The sequence below is a fragment of the Eupeodes corollae genome, chromosome 1 (assembly GCF_945859685.1).
Source record: "Eupeodes corollae chromosome 1, idEupCoro1.1, whole genome shotgun sequence".
NCBI lineage: Eukaryota > Metazoa > Arthropoda > Insecta > Diptera > Syrphidae > Eupeodes > Eupeodes corollae.
This window is the reverse complement of record NC_079147.1, coordinates 214,585,996-214,604,723: the sequence shown is the minus strand read 5'-3', so window position 1 is coordinate 214,604,723 and position 18,728 is coordinate 214,585,996. Positions and strand designations below refer to the sequence as shown.

Genomic DNA, 18,728 nt, shown 5'->3' with positions numbered 1-18,728 from the left:
AATTATTAATAGATAACGATAAAAAGCTTATTCAAACATATTTGCTTAAACTTTTATTTACCATCCACTTAGCAGAAATAAAGAGATAAATTAAATACTGCATTAGAACATCAAAAAGAACCAATACATTGTTCTATTGTTGCTGTTCTTGGCATATTTAAGTGTCATAAAATTAAAAACAATTTATTTAAATTTGAGCTTGGCGCCAAGTCTTAGATTCCTTTTTATTATACCATTTATATTTATATGTTTATTACTTTTTAATTAATCAACCACAAAATCATTTACTGAATTCACTGTATAACCATACTCTGGTCTGCATGCAATGGCGTCTGGGTATCTTTCACAATATCTACTTAAGTCATAGTTTTGACAGGATTTACAACCTAAATTTTGACAATACGTTTGACAGTAGCTTCCGATCATCATCTCCCCACCCATTAAGCACCCAGAACAGTCTGGATAGAATGGCTCTAAAATAAAAGTAGAAAATAAAAGTAATTCGTTATTCGTGATGTGATAAAATGAAGTCTAACTCACGTTGATTAAACCCACAATCGGTATTTATACAAGCTACTGATGGAGGCCGTTTAACGATTGGTGTCGGCGGCATTAAATTCAAGTTTCCTTGTAAACAAATCGATCCACACTGCTGGTATCTATGACTCCTGCACACATATCGATCTTCCCAAAGGCACGTATTTGGAGAGGTTATCGTACAACAGTTTGGACCTGCCTGGTGCAGAGGAGCTGGAACGTACGTTGTTTTAGGTGGTGGGCGTGGCTGCAGAATGGGTGGCATAAATTGTACGGGAGATGATGGCTGAGGCTGTGGAGATGGGACGTAAACTATTTGAGGTGGCGGGGGTGGCTGCGGTGGTGATGGTATAAACTGGACAGGAGGTGACGGAGCACGTATGATATGAACTTGGGGTGGTGGTGGTGGTGGAACTACGATTGTAGCTGAAGAGGGCTCTTGGTGGACATCTAACGGCGACTGAGTAATCTCAATCACCATGTTGTTTGTGTAGTTAATTCCATGATTGACGACGTGAGATTGATTAACATTGTTTGTGATCACGACTGTTGATAAAACTATGGTTGTGTGATTGTGTTCTTCTGGAATTTGACAACGTTGACCATTCCAAATTGTGCCCTCAGGACAAACGGTTTGAATGCATTTGCCATCTCTATAAAAACCAAAACCACAATATACTACATGACATGTGCCATTTATAGCAATGGTTAAATTTGGGCATGAAATAGGTTTCGTTGGAGTAGGCTGTTGTGGAGAAGGTTGTTGTGGAGAAGGTTGTTGTGGAGAAGGTTGTTGTGGAGAAGGTTGTTGTGGAGAAGGTTGTTGTGGAGTAGGTGGTTGCGGATAAGGTGGTTGCGGAGAAGGTGGTTGTGGAGTAGATGGCTCCGAAATAGGTGGTGGATTATGCGGAAGATAAGGGGGAAACTCTGGAAATGGAACCGACACTGGCACTGGAATTGGCATAGGCATTTGCATTGGTATTTGTATTGGCATTTGCATTGGCATATGCATTGGCATTTGCATTTGCATTGGCATTGTCATTTGCATTGGCATTGCCATTTGCATTGGCATTTGTACTGCCGATGAACATGGCTGTTGACAAGGTGGTTGACAGTTAGTTTGACAACACGAAGAACTGCATTTCGTTGTTTGGGCCACACCAACCATCTTCAAAACACACGCGCCATTCTGTATGATATGCGATGCAGGACATTTTATTGGAACACACATTCCATTTGAAAATCTGTAACCTTCATGACATGAAGGATTTGAGTTAGGCTGTAAAATTAATCATTGTAAATACATTTGACATTTATTTTAAAAAAAATAAGCATATTAAATTTAATGAACTGATATTTGAGACTTTAATGGGATTACACCACATGAATTCCTGAATTTAATATAGGGATACAATATTTATCTTGGGCAATCTTTAGCCTCTTGATTTATTTCAAAAATCAAAAACTTATTTCACAATTTTAATCAACTTAACACACAAAAGATTATCAAATACAAATTTAAAACTATTTCACAATTATTTACCCAGGATTGTGGGACTGGAGTCGGACTGCAAAAGTTTAACAAGCAACTATTACAAGCTATAAAAACTATGAACAATTTTACAAAAAACATATTCTTTCCGTTGATATTCTCTGTGCATGGACCGTGATGCAGAGAATGATTTTTTAAAAGTGCATCGCTTTTAAAATCATTTTTTGACCATGAATTTATTGAAAAATAACTATCAAGAATGCGGATGTTAGATTAAAGATGCCCGGATAGATAGCGTTATCGCAAGCACACATATTAAAACATAAAGCCAGACTAGAAGCAATTTTTTTCTTCATTTGGACAGTTTATGTTTCTTTGATTTTCAGAGCAAGATGAATGAATAAATGAAATATAAATACAATTCACTGTCGATATTCACCCAGCAGTCAAACAAGCCTTTTGTATTTGTTTTTGACATTCTTGAGAAATTGAAATGGATATCACTGAGATCTTAGAAATATAAACTGGCCAATCCAGCCAAACCTATCTACTCACAAGATATCAACGTGAAAACTTGGGCAAGATTGAGAATGGTCACTATTTGTCTTCAACTTCACACATAGAGGGCAAGTGTTTTTTTTTTTTTAACGAAAAACTGAGGAAATGAGAAGTCAAAATAGCCAATATTTCAATGATTTCGAACACACAAAATTTAAAATGTTAAAAGCATTAGATTATTGTAAAATATTTTTTTTTACCATGTAACATCAATACAGCACCCTATAATATATGCAAGTGATTTGCATTATTAAGATGGAGATGAAATATTATTTTTAATACAATATTTCTCGACCTATTTTACTTAAATTGTATCGCATCATCACTATCTATAATTATTAAAATGTTATTCTAAATCTTTCTAGTTTTTCAGTTGATTGTGAGTTTTTCTTCAATTTACTTGAAACTCAAGAACACAGAAATTTAGTTTAAAATCAAAAATACCAATGGAACGGTTATTGCTTACATTGTTTTTAATAATATCAATTCGATTTTGTTATCAGCAGGACACAGTGAGTTCACTTTGGTTTCTATTCTTTTTACATCTCAAATTAAAGTGACTTTAAACGGTCATTTTTAAAATAAAAATCGTAAAACTATGTCAGGGTTTTTACGGCCAAAAAAGGTCAGTTCAGGTTCTAGAAACCTCAGCAATCTAAGAAATTTAATTGAATTCAAGAAATGAGATCAATATTTTGTTTGTTAGTTTACTCATTTAATTTATTATTATTGCTGTTAAAAAGCTTTAAACATTTAAATGAGAAAGTAGTGAATACAAATCTTGTTCATTTTACATGAAAACTGAGGAAACTAATTTTAAGAACGATTATACATATCTTTTGCAAAAATTTGTTCCAATTTTAGTTTGTGCCTTTATAACAAATCTTTTTTCTTTCTTTCTTTTTTTTTTAAGAATGTGTGTCCTATTGGAACGGATTTCTTTAATGGAATGTGTGTTCGATCTTTGTGCCCGGAGACTCATTACCTTGTCAATGGAGCATGTCTTTTAAGGCCAACTGAAACAGCATCTTGTGGTTTTGGATTTGATTTAATCAATGGAATGTGTGTACAACAAAACTGTCCACCTAATTTTATAATGATAAATGGATTATGTCAGGAAGTACTTCACAATACACCAACGCTCTACTGCCCTAGTGGTAAAACTAACACTTATTTTTATATAGAAATGTCAATTTTAAACAGTTATCAGCTTATTGCATAATAAAAACAGTAATGTTCCATACGCACATTACACGATCGTTGCAGTTAGTGAGTGGTTAAGTTATCCGAGCTACATAAAAATATTAACTAACACAACTGTTGTAAATTGACATGTTAATTTTAACTTATAAATTTCGAACTTATATCAAGATATTATACCATTCTCGAAGGTTTCTCAATTCAGCATGACATGTGTATTCCAAATCCTGGAATTATCTTACCCTCATTTTGTCAGGCAAGACCGTGTCGAACATATCAATGTCAGCTGATTTGTTACAGAACTACTTCAAGGCCTACATCAACTACACCTACAGAATGGACAAAAACAACATCAACAACTACAATGTCCCCACCAATAACAACATCAAAAACAGAAACATCACCAACAACAACAACATCACCTACACCACCAACAACAACAACAACAACAAAATCACCATGTTCTCCAGATCATGTAATTATCGATGGTGAATGTCGATTTGTTTACTGTAGAAATGGTACATTTTACAGAGGGCGCTGTATCCAGCCAGTCTGTGCTCATGGCCTGGTGTGGACAGGGTTGACTTGTACCCATCCAGAAGTCATTACCACAATTCTGGAAATTAAAAATAATTTTAACACCGAATCAAATCAGACGGGTCCTGAATTCCATGCAGCTAAAACAATAACAAATATAGTTTATCTAACAGAAAAAAATGAAGCAGCCAAAGAAGAAATTAATTATAAAAATAATTGCACCACGACGATATCAGGTTCAAATGGAAAATGTTGTTTTATAGTCACACCGAGAATGTGTAAGAAATACAACACAAAATGGGTCTGTTTTAATCGTCAATATCGACAGTGTGGTGAAATTTGTGGAATATATTCTGTAAAATACCTTAAAGTCGATAAGGTAATCGAATATCCGGGAATGTTGGTCATACCACCAAATCCTGAGTTGCAAGGTTGTTCTAAAAATGAATGCAAAATAAGTGGTAAGCATGTTAAAATAAAACGATACTATGTACAAGGCGTTCTCCTTTTTAAGCTTAGAGCAGACAACCGAGCTGTCAAAAAAGAGCTTTGAAAAAAATTACAGAGCAAATGAAATAAAAAGCTGAGCATGGCTGGCATTACGTTCGTTTCGTGGTGTATGAAAGAGAAAGAAGTAAGCTATTGACACTTACTTTTTCCATTGGGTTTCATTTCATCTTTCATATATAAGACGGAAAGCTCTGATCAAAGCCTGCTCGGAGCGTACTCGATGTGCTCAAGCTCTGCATTGTCCCCTGCTCTGAGCTTAAAGAGAATAACCCTGATAGGCTTGCATATCAGCTATGAAAGTTGAAATTCTACGAGATTTTTTTGTTACAGAGTTTTTGACATTTAAAATATTGATGCATTAATGTCAAAAAATTTAATAAATACTTTTGTTAGTTTTTAATTTTCGTGAACTGATTTGATTTTAATAGAAACGCAATTTTTATTTCAGATGCTATCGACTGCTCCGGTTGTTTGGCAAATCAAAAACAAACCTGCTCACCATATTGCTATCGATATCGATGTCCAAACAATAGATGCACCTTTATCGATCAATCTGAATATTGTAAAAAATATAGGGGAAGTCCGGGCTGTAGCAGCAGTGATGGATGTTTTGAAGATTATTGTTACGAAGAAACTGCAAGCCAACAAGAATGTCAATAATAATCTTCGTTTTAATAATATTATTTTCTTATTTTAGCTTGTAAATCTTTGTCTTCATTTCATACAGTTTTACCATTTATATAATAATATTATGTTATGTTTAATACATTATTTGATAGGACTATCGTAATAAATTGCACAAGGTTGCAGATTACATCATTTATTTGTTTTACTGACACATTTTACGCACTTTGGTTGTCTGTTAACAATTTCCTTCTTATCTCAAGAAATAATTGTCAATTGCAGTTCTTTCGTATTTAGACATTTAAGGCAGAGAGTTTTCAATATTCTTATCAAAGAAATAAATGCATGTAAACATGTATTGCAGTATACCTATACCAATCAAGATCAATAGTTCGAAGTGGTCTATTTGCAAACATTATTATTATTAGCTTAGTTGATGAAATTGATTAATAAGGTCCACATACATATGTACATACATATGTTCATTTGTGCAAGTTTTGATACATAATCGCGCTTAAGTCAAGATTAGTTTTTTTACTCAATTTGATTTGTAAATAGAAATAATTTAAATTTTTGACGTTTCGCTACATAATGTCAATCAGTGTCAAGTTGTGTTTCATACTATGGAAGGTATTCAGATTGGTTTCACTTCGCTGACTTCTTTCACGCCATAAAGTGGAAACTGGATAAAATGATGAAACGTCAAAGTGAATATACATATGTATTATTCGCACAGATTCAAATGACACATTTAAAGCACTTGAGTTGTCAATTATTATTATTAGGAAACAATTTAGTTACATTTGTTTTCCTACGCAACAAAGTGAAGATAAGTCAGTTTATTATCAAAGCAATGTTTTCACGAAAAACTCTGATAACTTAGAAGTATGTACTGTACATACATACATACATATATGTAAAAGGTCTTCACATTAAAAATGCACTTTTAATGAGCTACATAAAATCGAAGGTTTCTATGCGCAAATATATTTGATTACGATTATGGCTCTTGATTATATCACTTTAGTTCTATAGCAATATATTCAATCCGAATGCTTCATTTGACCCAGTTATATTGTTTGGAATATATGTAAGTATTGTGCGTATCAGAAAGCTGATTGATTGGTATACAATGGACTAGACTAGTGATGAATAATATGAGTTTAATAGTACCTTGCCAAATCCTCTTAATTCATTTCTTGAAAAGTGCTTTCTTAAATTCAGATTTGACTTAAAATTGTACGTCCCTCCATTCTTGACAACATTACTCTCACACAAGAATGGTTGAGAGTTGTAACTTGTTACTCACTAGGCCCTAGTTCCGAATGGACTATTGCCTCCAACTAATTTAATTATTTATTTAATATAAGTTTACACAAAAAGTAAAACGTTTTAAAAATAACCCGAATTTACACGAGCGAAAAATTGTAAACGAAATAACAAAATGGAATTTTATTGGAACTGTCAAATTATGATTTTGAAAATGTATTTGCAAAATAAATTTAGCTTCAAATACATTGGAGAGGTTCAGACGACATAAGGGACTTGAAAGTTAGGCAAGTTTCTAGTATCTGATTGGCCAGCTGCCAAAAAATTACTTTCCAATTAAGGCAACTTTAATGGAAAGTCGACTGGAATCTCTCTTACTATTAAGTCAAGTCTACTTCTATCAAAATGACAGTTGAACATGTTTTTTCATTCAACTGAAAGCTGAACCTTATTACTTTATAATTTATTTATTTTCTGCATAACTTCATTTAATGCTTTCTGTTAAAGGGTTCCTCATCAATTTAAAAAAGAAATAAGTAATGTTTCTTTACAATACAAAAGACAAATCTTAATGGACTTGGAGCTTGTCTGAGTGGTTTGTAGACAATAATGTGTTTGGTAGTTCTTGTACTATGTACTTAAAGTAGAGGTTTGTGAATTAAAGTTCTGAATTTGAAATTCATGACACTTGGAAAACTAACTAATTGCCTTGGTCAAAATTTACGTTCAAAGAATGAAGTTGACTGCAAATGAAGTCCCTTATATGTTGCCTAAACCTGCCCATTGTTTCGTAAAAAAATGACATTAGAATTCATCTTAATAAACATATCTTTTTCTAAAAATAAAAATATTGTACAAAACGTAAAATACAAATTGTACTGATAGCTATAAACGGCCCCTTAAATGCACCATTCTTAAAGTTTGGCACAAATGTAAAAGGTGAAAACTCAGTTTTTTCTAAAATGAATTTGCAGGAAGAAAATATTTCACATACGCCCCTCACACCTCAGTAAACCAATTATTTTATCATTGTTCGTTTCTTCATCCTTTTTGAAAGAGGTTAAGGTTTCTATTTTTATTTTGTATATACATTTACATGAACGCACACAAAACTTTAACAGAGTGTAAATAGTATTCATAACAACTTGCAGGTAATAGAATTGAATAGAATTGTTTTTTAGGTTTTGTGTTAAATATTAAATGATTGTGCGATGTTATTTACATTTTAAATCTGTCATGCTACTCTAAAATTTCTATGTTTTAAACTTTGGATTTCTACATTTAGTTCGTATTTTGTTTGTTTGGTATTGTTTGTCAGTTGAGTCATACAGTTTTATTAGTTTATTTTCGCTAACTACCTTAGGCTATCAATACCTTTTATTATTGATTTACCTCAGCAAAACAAAAGTGAAATAGTTAATTATGATTTTTGTACAAGTATTTTGTTGTATTGAGGAACACTCTTTGTAATACGATTATAAAACGTCACACATAATTTTGACTAAGAGAAAAAAGAAAACATTAAATGGCATATAGAGTTTAAGTTGTTGTTCAATTTGTAATTCCGAGCTCTTTTAGCTCGTGCTCCTCATCAACGGAATCTTCATCGTCTGAACCATGTACAGATGGAGCTGGAGTTGTGTGTCCTTAAAATGAAAAATAAAATTAACAATATAAGAAAATACGAACAAAATATAAACCATTTAATTATACTCACTTGAAGATGATGGACTTGGTGGTTCACTGTAAGGACGTGAAAAACTCAAATTGTTACGTGATCCATACATAGAACTTTCATCTAAGTAATCTGGATAGACAGCTTGTAGGGCCTTAACTCTTGCTTGTCGATAATACTTTAAGAAACAAATTAAAAAAGTTCCATTACCAAACTTTCAAAATAACTATGATTATAATTATTACTATGCCCAGCTGCCTCCAATCAAGTAAATCACTCAATCTTTCTGTTCGGTTTCGTTGAATAATACGTTGGCGACGATTCAGACGGCAAAACTCCAACATAAAGTTTGATAATTGTTGGACACTATTTTCGAGACCAATGTAACGACGATCCACAATATAGATACCATAGGATTTGGGATCTTGAATGTGCTCCTCCATGAAACACCCGAAGCCTGATAGATTGGTGGTTATGCTTGGAATTCCCATGACTGTGCACTCAGCTGGTGTGTAACCCCAGGGTTCGTAGTAAGATGGGAATACTCCTAAATGGCAACCACGAACAAATTCTTCATAATCAATACCGAAGAGAGGATTTGTCGATGTTAGGAACTCTGGATGGAACACTATTTTAACGCGATCGTGTACCGTGTTGAATAGCTTGCAACGACGAACGGAATTTAGGACGGGATCATTCCAATCGTCAACCTAAAATTAAAAATGTTAAAGGCGAAATAAAAAAAGCTTAACTTAAGGGGAATTCCAAGTAAACAATTAAACGAAAAATTGTCTGAAGAAGTCTTAAACTGGAGTTATAAGTCTGTCAATTTATAAAATATAAACAAAAGTCTAATGGAATGCTAAAGCTTGATGATAAGTCAACAAAATGCAATGGTTTTGTGGTTTCAATATTTGATTGTCACTTTAAACACATTTTAATTTAAAAATTAATCGAGTTTTCAGAACATTTCTCCAAGTCATAAGTCAACAAAATGCAATGGTTTTGTGGTTTCAACATTTGATTGTCACTTTAAACACATTTTAATTTAAAAATTAATCGAGTTTTCAGAACATTTCTCAACAGTTAGCAAATTGTCAAAAGGAACTTAAAAATACGAAATAAATTCTACTTACAATATTGTGTGTTGTCACTGGTGGCATACAATCTCTTTGCATTGCAAATAAACACCTCTTGATCTTCACTAAATCTTCCTTAGTTAACAATTCGTCTGGTTCTGGAATACGTCCAGTTAGACACGTATCGAACATTCTCTTTCCGACAACTTGTTGAATATTGTTTATAGTATCACGTAATTGTTTTACAACAGCATGTCCTCGCAGTGAATCAACATTGAAATTATTTGTCTTGGCTGGGAAAATCAAGAAAGCTACCACAGTGGTGTCTGGTTTTTCAGCTTTAAGCTTTGCATTTAGCCTAGCAAGTGACTCGATAAAAATGTCAGCACCTTTATTTCCGAATTCGTATCGTCCAGCGATGAAAAAGTAAAGGGTTTTGTCCAGATCGAAATTCATATGACTAATTAATGAACAAAAAAATAAATTTAAAAACAAAACATAATCTAACATTCGTTGAATCTTACCCGTAAAAATGACCACGCACAAATTCATTGATCTTCTCCTTGGCTACAGCATGCAAATTCTGGAACTCATGAATAGCTGAGAATTTCTTAACATTCAATCCATTGGGCGTGATTATATCTGGCTTTCGTTTTAGCAAATGTTCAGCTTCATAACCAGTTATTTCGGATACAGTGGTAAAGACGTGCGATAGATGTGTAGCTGCACGTTCTATGCAATATCTATGATATATTTGGCGTTTGCCTGCCTCATCGTCAACAGCAAAATTACTAAGATTATTGTAAAAGTCCGTATTGCCTGCACACAGATACCGCCCCAGAAGTGTAGCATGAGTTGTAAAAACGGTGGCAATCTCAACATGGCGTGTTCGCAAAGCTATAAGACCAACTCCAGCTTGCCACTCGTGGAAATGAGCACAAATTCGTGGACTTTGCAGTTCATTTTCTTCTGAATATTCAACAGCACAATTTCTAAACTATGTATTCGAAAAAAATGTCTAACTAAGAATGTTTACGTGTTTATTTTGTGGTAATACAAACCTCTTCCAAAAACTCTGCAATCATATAGCCCAAAATAATAGCATCATTTGTTTCTACATCCATGTGTGGAACACCTTTTAAAAACATCAAAATTTTAAGTAAGATAGTTTACACTTAGAAAAAAGAAATATCAAACTCACCAACATTACATTTCTCCCACAGTTCCGTTTTAAAGCCATCAAGTTTCCATGCAGCTGAACCAATATCGAATAAGATCAGTTGGGGATTACCATCGACCAACCAACGTCCAGTGTGTATCTTATAGCCACGAGATCTTAATGCATTTACTGCTTTCAATAGAGGATTACCACGTGGAAATTCCATTTCTTCCATCTCCGTTCGTGCACAAGTCTCTTTGTACGGTCCCATTAAGCACAGCTGCTCTCCCATTTCTTCCGTAGATACATAGGCTTTTGAACGAATAACAGTATAGATTCCTCCAACTTTATTGGCAACTTCCCATGCGATCTCGAAATTCCATCGATTCTCTCGTGAAGCAATATCTCCACGATCAAAGTAATCCTTGAGGTCACCAGTGGACTCAACACGTGAAAACCTTCGCATCATCTGTGCAAACAAGAATTATAAAGAAAACGTTATTTTGATTGAAGACAAATGTGGGTCACCGCAGCATTTCCGTCGCCATCCTCCAAACGAAAGGACAATCCACGTTTCAACATAACTTATTTTTTAAATAATTTGAATTTCAAAATTTGATTCGAACTTTTTAAGCTAGAGAACTAGTCAACGCACTGAAGAAACCACCAAGAACTAAGGCGACAACTAAAAAACATATTTTCTGGTGCTGTATGTTTGATAAGAAGATCATTTAGTCTTATCAGTTATGAAATAACACGTTAGGAGCAACAGAGTGATTTTATTTCACTCTCTCATGGTTTCGTTCGGTTTTTAACATAGCAAATAAAGCGGGAAAGATAGAGAAGTTGGCAAAGCCATCACCGATTAAAGGTATTAAAACGAAAATATTGTTTTGTTTTGTTTAATCGGCTGACCTCGCAAATACATATATTTGTAATTAGTTGCGGTCTTGAGGTAGTTTTTTAAGTTCTTTAATTTTAAATGGAGAGAGAGAGAGATTACACGAGTGTTTAAGTTTTAGACTGATTATGGACTTTTAAAATATCCTTGAGGTCAAGTTTATGGAAATAAATATTAAATGTAGATGTTCTGACATTTTTGTACTTCTTATACATAGTTATTGTGTGTCACCGAATTATATAATAAAAGAGGTTTTGAATTAACTTAATTTAAAACTTAAGTTTTCTGCGCATATGTTTGGAGAATTTTGTCCATTAACATTAACTCGGCGATTTGGTTAGTACCAGAAATAGACTTTTTTCTTGTACCAGTCATATAAAGAGGTCTTAAAGTGGTTAGATACTTAATTATCAACGTTAATTTTCGATAGCTTTCTTAATAAACTGTAATTAACGAACAAATAGATTTACTAATGTACTTCTGAGAGCATTAGCACTGATGGTGTCAATCACCTTTGTTATGACTTCAAACTGACCCTTCGCAACAGTTATTTTATCAGATATAACGATCTGGAAAGGTTCAATATGCTTTTGTTTTTTTCCAACGATTTTGTTATCTTATTATTTTTTTGTTATTCAAAATGATTTGATAAAAGAACACGCATGGCTTACGTTTTCTTTTCTTTAAAAAAAAATAACCTTGAGAAATTGATTAGATTCGAGTTAAATCCCTTCGAGTTGATGTTATTTTTGAATACACACATTTTTATAGATTTATAAGCATTAGATGAAAGCGTGTATGCGAAGAAGTATTAATAGACTTCAGATAAGAGCCTAATCTTTGTTTCGTAAAATGTCCCAGGTATTCTTGAGAATCGCAATTCCTAAAAGTTATTAAAAAGACTTGGTTTTCTGCAGCTTGCAAGAAATATTTAAATGATGTCAAATTTGATGTTGCAAAAGAGAAGCTTCGCAGGACACTTGCGTCAAACATTTTAAGGGTACGTCCAATCAGCTGGCTTTCAGTTTGAGCCTATATTGCACATCATATTATACTGGAAAAATATAGTCAAACAATTTCAACGTTAGAAAAGAAACCCGTGTTGAGTTTTGGAGTTGTGAACAGCTAAGGTGATTTTTGATAAATGACAAATAAAATCAACCAATTTTATCTCTGTTAGCCGATAGTCAGATCTAAATAAATTTTACAACAAAAATACGTTGGTCATTTTCTAACTAATTAACGTTTCTTTCGTTATATTAATAGAGCTTTCAGAAGCTTATGGCTGAAACACAAACACGCTTTAGCTTCGGCTTCGCCTGACGTTTACGAGTTCAGCCATAGGAATTCAATGCATGCTATCACAATGGAGCTTCGACCTCACGTTTCGTTTGACAATCGTAAGGAAAAGAACGTAATGCAACGTAAGTGACTCCAAACGGAAGTTCTAGTTCAATCATCTGAACATTTGCTTTGTCTGACAGCTCATCAGCTGTAAAAAATGTCAACAAACAAAATATTTGCTCTTTGGAGGGATGAAATAATAGAAATGTCATTCAAAGCAACCTCGAAGCAGGCCCACCGTAACGCAGACGAAGCCGAAGCTGAAGCGTGTTTGTGATTCAGCCATTACATTCACTGCGTTTAATCTCAGACAGATAGGGTATCCGGATACATTTCTGTTAGTGCTTAACGTGTTATAAGAACAGCTGAGCCATAACAGCCTAGGTGTCCAAAAAAGGAATCGAAAGGTATACCCTCGGTATTTCTGTTATATGTCTGTATCTGATAGAACAGCTGATTCAACGTATGGTTTAATTTGAAGGAAAGGAAAATTGATTTTAAATTTGTATGTTTGTTGGTAAAAATTAGGTGAAAGTCATTCAATGCTGCAACATTATCTCGATCATATGTTTTCCTAAAATAGTACTTTGAGTCATGAAACCACTGTTGTTGTTCAATTTGATCGAATTCAGTTGAATCGCTTTACACAGATCAAAAATATGACAACCACTTATCACTTTAGTCGATTTAACAACTGTGGTTCCAGGTCATTGACACACAAAACTGATTATTGTTTTATTTCTGTGTTATAATTCAAATTTAGAAAGTACCTAAGCAGTTTATTAGTGAAACTTAAAGATTTTCTAAAAAAAGACATTTTTTCTATAAATATACTCTCCAAATTCATGACAAAAAAATGTCCTTTTAATTGAAAAAAGTTTTTCTATTTCACCAGACAATATTCCATCAATTCTTTTAAATTTTTTGCTAATATACTTGCTACATCTCTTTGTATAATATTTAACCTTTCTTTAAGTAATGGTGAGTTCTTAGATGAATGGAAATACTCTATAATAACTCCCCTTCAAAAATCAGGTACAAAAGTTCGATTGAAAATTACAGACCAGTTGCAAAACTGCAGTTAATTCCTAAGGTTTTCGAAGCTGTAGTAAAAAACAAATTGTATAATCTTATTCACAATAACATTTCAGTTTACCAAAATAGTTTTTTAAAAGGTAGGTCAACTACTACAAATTTGTCAATATTTTCAAATTTTTGTCTTTTACAGATGGAAATGCGTTCTCAAGTTGACATTATTTACATTGTTTTTTTAAAAGGCTTTCAACCGTTCAAAATAGTGTTCTCTTAAAAAAACGAGAGATATATGGATTTCACTCCCAGCTCCTAAAGTGGATAAAGAGCTATTTAGTAGGTAGAAAACAGGTGGTAAAAATTGATAATGCTTTATCTAAGGAAAATACAAATTTTTCGGGTGTTCCTCAAGGTAGTCGGACCACTTCTTTTTATCATTTTTACTAACGACTTACCATTACATCTTATTTTTTCTAAGTGACTTCTATTTGCTGAATATTTGAAAATATTCAGTTCCATAAATTCACTTAACGATGCAAAAAAAGTTCAAATTGATTTAAATAATTTAATTAAATGGTGTAATAGCAATGGGCTATATTTTAATAATAAGAAACGTAGCGTTGTGATATTTTCTAGAAATCACAGTGCATTATATCATAATTATAAACTTAAAAACGACATTTTACAAAGACTTGATAGCCATAATGATCTGGGCGTTATCTTCGTTTCTAAAATGAATTTCTCAAATCACATACTCGTAGACCATGCGATCTGCTAGGGTTTGTTTTTCGAAATTCAAAAGATGTCGAAGACTCCTATACATTAAAAGTACTTTATTCTATTCCGACTACATTTAGAATATTGTACCGTTATATGTAGCCCCTTTACCGCGTCTAGCATTTGTCGTAAAGAAAATGTTCAATAAAGGTTCACAAAGTTTGCCTTACGAAAAATATTTGGTTATTCAAATGTTTCATCTTGTCCAGTTTTGTAATCTATGTTTTTTATTTATGCGCCTTCTAGAAACTTGCGTCCTCTTGACTGTGATTTTTTGAATGTTCCTTGCAACAGTACTAGCTATGCTAAGACTAAGTATAATCAATACTCATATCACAAGAGCTTGTATGGTTTTTAATGAATATGATTTTGCAATTGATTTTAATATTAATAGAATTTTGAAACATAAATTAGTAAATTTGTTATAATGCTATAAGTAAATTATGTTTTTTATTTTATGTATTGTATATTTATTAGTCTAAATAGAGTGTGTAACTTTTAAGAAGAATAAATAAATATAGCTCCTGAGAATTATTTTATTTTAGGCCTGGAGGGGACCCACAGGTTCTATGCAGAATCCGAAAGGCTAATTTAAGAAAGCACATACTATGCCAATAATCAATTTGGGAGAATTTGTTAATCCACAGCAATAGGCAGTACCTGTCAAAATAACTTTGCTAGACCTTTGGTATGACAGTCCTACTCATCAACCATCCGTCCACTGTTACTTCTCATCCAATTGATCAGGCAAACATTTATTTTCAAATGACGGATTTTAAAACCTTTGCATTTTTCAATCGCCGCCATTTATGGAGATGTTACCTTGAAAGGTAACCACTTTAAATATAAACTCTTCTAAAGCTTAAGGTTGGGGCATGACTAAAAACGATGATAAAACTGAGTTCAACATAGATTTTTTTTTTGAATTCGTCTTCTTACTTTTTGAAATGTACGATAGAAAAAACTGATAAATCAAATCGAAAGATTCTATTCTTAGATTTTCGACAATAAACACGAAAAATGGCGTCAAGTCTTTTCGCTCAAAACCATAACGCCCAAATCCTAAAATGTTATAAAGACCAAAATTGGTCACAAGGCCTTAAATCCAAAGCGATTGTCGTAACATCCAAAAAAAAATTTAAATAAAGCCATGTCTAAATTGTTGGTTGTCATTTTGCAAAAAAGAATTTTGAATTTGGGTTTTATGACATTTATGGGCGTTACGACGATTATGATTTCTATCGTTTCTTATTTCTTATCGCATAACATAAAACCTATATGATAAATTAACGTAAAGTTCAAAAAGATAAACTTCGAAAATATATCACTAAGAAAATGTCACAAAGCCCAGATATGATGTCATATCACCCAAAAGCACTTTAAGGGTCGTAACTTCCAAATTTAGAAAGGTCGTAACGCCCAAATTTTGTTTATTTTTCAAACATTTTGGGTGGTTGGTTTTTGAACAACCTCACTTCTACCCCAAATCCTATAATAAGCCCAAGCAGCCAAGCAGGGGGTTGATTGATCTTAGGTTCAGTTTCGACTGTAAAACTAAGTGAGTTGATTTGAATTGAGGTTCCGGTTGAGCTGAACTAAAAAATTAAGCATTTACAGTGAATCTGACCAAAAGTGGACACTGTATTGATTGACAAATATTTTCAAATCTGTCAAATAGAAAAATGTTCAACAACCTTGTAGTTTTACTAATTATTGTCAGAAAATGTATCTCACTATTAATGGTAAGAACATTGTCTTATGAATTTATTGTAAGAAATTTGACAACCATGTACCTACGCTATTTGAAAATCATGAAATTATGCAATTTCCAGAAAATGTGACTGTCAATTAATTGTAAGGTGATCAATTTTACCTATACAAATCCATTTCAACCCTGATAAAGTGGTCTAAAGTTTCTGACAATGTTTTATGACATACAGTAGTTAATTTATACCTACATAAAGTTAATTTTATCTACCATTGAGCTGACCCTTTAGTTGAATGTGTTAGTAAAAAAACTACCAATCCCTAATAATTTATCATTATTAGTTGGTTTTCAGCCAGCTATCTGACATCTAACTGTCAGATCATTCGTTTGGTAGATAATTGTCATCAGACACTGGAAGGTCTGACAAAGGCGTTAAATCTGCCAATCTTGGTAATCTTGCTTAAAGTCGTCTACAACATGTGATGCTGATTAGGCGTTGCCAAGGTCATAGTCCCGAATATATGTACATTAAAGAAAGTTCCATACGCCCCTCAACAAAATCATATCACCCGGCTGCCTAAATTGAACATACCAACGTTTTATGGAATACAAACAAACAGAACATTAATCATAAGAAAGAAGTGCACACATGTGCTGTGCACTGCACTCATCGCATATTATTAAGGTTCAAGAACAATTCTTATAATATCTTCCATCATGTGTTTCTTTTTTTTGTTTTTTACCATCGTGACATTCAAATTAATTTTATTTTTATTTGAAAATTCCCAAAATAGAATGCCTAAACTTCGCTTTTGATCTCACGTGGAGGAAATAATGTTTGTGTTCTTGGTTTTAAAAACAACAACAACAAGATTTTCAGTTAAAATGTTGTTGTTCTCATAAAAAATTGCTAAATAAAAACTAAACACTCATCATACCTATACTACAGTAGGTTTTTAGATAGCAGCTGTTTTTAAAATATTAATACCAAACACCGTTGCATTTTAAATGCACCGTTAAAACTAACGCACAAATTGAACCTCCTTCTCTTTTTAGGAAGAAGGCAGGTAAGGTAGGTACCCACCTTTATCTTAAAAAACAAATAACATTAGGATTGAATTAAACACTCAAAACAGTGTGTACATTATCAAGATAGGTAATTATTGGTTTTTATTTATTTTTGTTTGATTTGAAAGAAATGTCTAATATAGGTACAAACCTTCTTGCTTTATTTATTTTTCTCTTTTCCTTAATTCTTCAACGAGCAACGACAGTAGATGTCAAATAGAGGTCAATGCTAGCCTCTCACACACCACACAGTGGGGGACGACAACGAAGACGACGACGACGATGAAAACGACAACGATAAATGAAAAAAATAAATAAATTAACAATGTACAAGTATATAGAATAAAACTAACGAAGAATCTCCTTGAAAATAATTAATTTATCACCCGACCGAGTAACGTGCTTTATAAGTATTATGCTCTTATCAATTCAATGAATTTTGATTATTAAATCGATCAAAGAAAAAAACACCAACAATCTCGTAATCGTTTTTGTTTTTTCAACTCTATACAGTGGATATGTCTACCGGCGACAACGGACGGCGGCGGCGAAGACGACAACACGACAAAAACACGAAACACCTCCTCTGGCTAAAGTTTATCGAGGAATGAGGATATAAGTTGAGTATGAGCTTGAGCGAGGAAAAGATTCTTTTCCTCTGTGACAACGACAAGGCGAAGGCAATCAACAAGACCCAGACCCGCCGAGTTTAAAAAAGAGCACCTCGTAATTTAGGTGTACCTACATATATCTCGGTTCTCTACTCTATATGAAAATTTGGTGAGTTTTTCTCAGAAGGTTTGTTTCTTTAATTCTTATTTGTTTTGCTTCTCTTGCTTGTACGCACGTACGACACACCACCACGGCTACGACGATACACTGAGTAACAGTAAGACCCAGAAAATGAAGGAGAAGACCGGATCGGTTCTGGAATTCAAAATGTCTCTATTTTTTTTTTTAATTATTTATCATAAAATTATGTGTACGAATTATAGTGCGTTTTAATACAACAAATTGTGGTCTGATGGTTCCAACAAGATGACGTCTAAACCCCACCAACAAATAAAGCGATACGAATTGCGATCAAGACACCCAATGCACTAAACGAAAGCGACTTTCAGCTACATATGTTTTACGTTTTACTTTGCAATTGAATTGGATGAGTTGGAGATCGTAATCTTGATTCATATCGTATCTCTCGTTGATGCTGGTTTCTGATGATCATTTCTCTGGTTGATTGTAGTGGGGATGGTGCCGG

General features: G+C 33.2%; 3 protein-coding genes across 4 annotated transcripts; 1 reads left to right on the top strand and 2 right to left on the bottom strand.

The window, feature by feature from the left end:
• Positions 1-182: 182 nt before the first annotated feature.
• On the bottom strand, positions 183-2,236 carry LOC129940926 (uncharacterized). The gene is made up of 3 exons (XM_056049454.1): positions 2,081-2,236; positions 541-1,816; positions 183-473 (listed from the first exon to the last, which is right to left on the bottom strand). The coding sequence occupies exons 1-3, from the start codon at positions 2,168-2,170 to the stop codon at positions 265-267; spliced, it is 1,575 nt and encodes a 524-aa protein (XP_055905429.1). The 5' UTR covers positions 2,171-2,236; the 3' UTR covers positions 183-264.
• A 633-nt stretch (positions 2,237-2,869) lies between these two features.
• LOC129953828 (uncharacterized) lies at positions 2,870-5,653 on the top strand. The gene is made up of 4 exons (XM_056067311.1): positions 2,870-3,099; positions 3,501-3,744; positions 3,979-4,785; positions 5,283-5,653. Exons 1-4 carry the CDS (start codon positions 3,034-3,036, stop codon positions 5,492-5,494), a joined length of 1,329 nt encoding a protein of 442 aa, XP_055923286.1. The 5' UTR covers positions 2,870-3,033; the 3' UTR covers positions 5,495-5,653.
• A 2,494-nt stretch (positions 5,654-8,147) lies between these two features.
• LOC129953827 (glycogen [starch] synthase) lies at positions 8,148-18,522 on the bottom strand. 2 transcript variants are annotated; one of them, XM_056067310.1, is made up of 8 exons: positions 17,622-18,522; positions 10,683-11,109; positions 10,543-10,616; positions 10,006-10,478; positions 9,539-9,941; positions 8,648-9,112; positions 8,445-8,580; positions 8,148-8,373 (listed from the first exon to the last, which is right to left on the bottom strand). In XM_056067310.1, the coding sequence occupies exons 2-8, from the start codon at positions 11,107-11,109 to the stop codon at positions 8,279-8,281; spliced, it is 2,073 nt and encodes a 690-aa protein (XP_055923285.1). In that variant the 5' UTR covers positions 17,622-18,522; the 3' UTR covers positions 8,148-8,278. The 2 variants fall into 2 exon arrangements, with proteins under 2 accessions (XP_055923285.1, XP_055923283.1); XM_056067308.1 differs by lacking the exon at positions 17,622-18,522 and adding an exon at positions 11,169-11,310.
• Between the last annotated feature and the right edge of the window lie 206 nt (positions 18,523-18,728).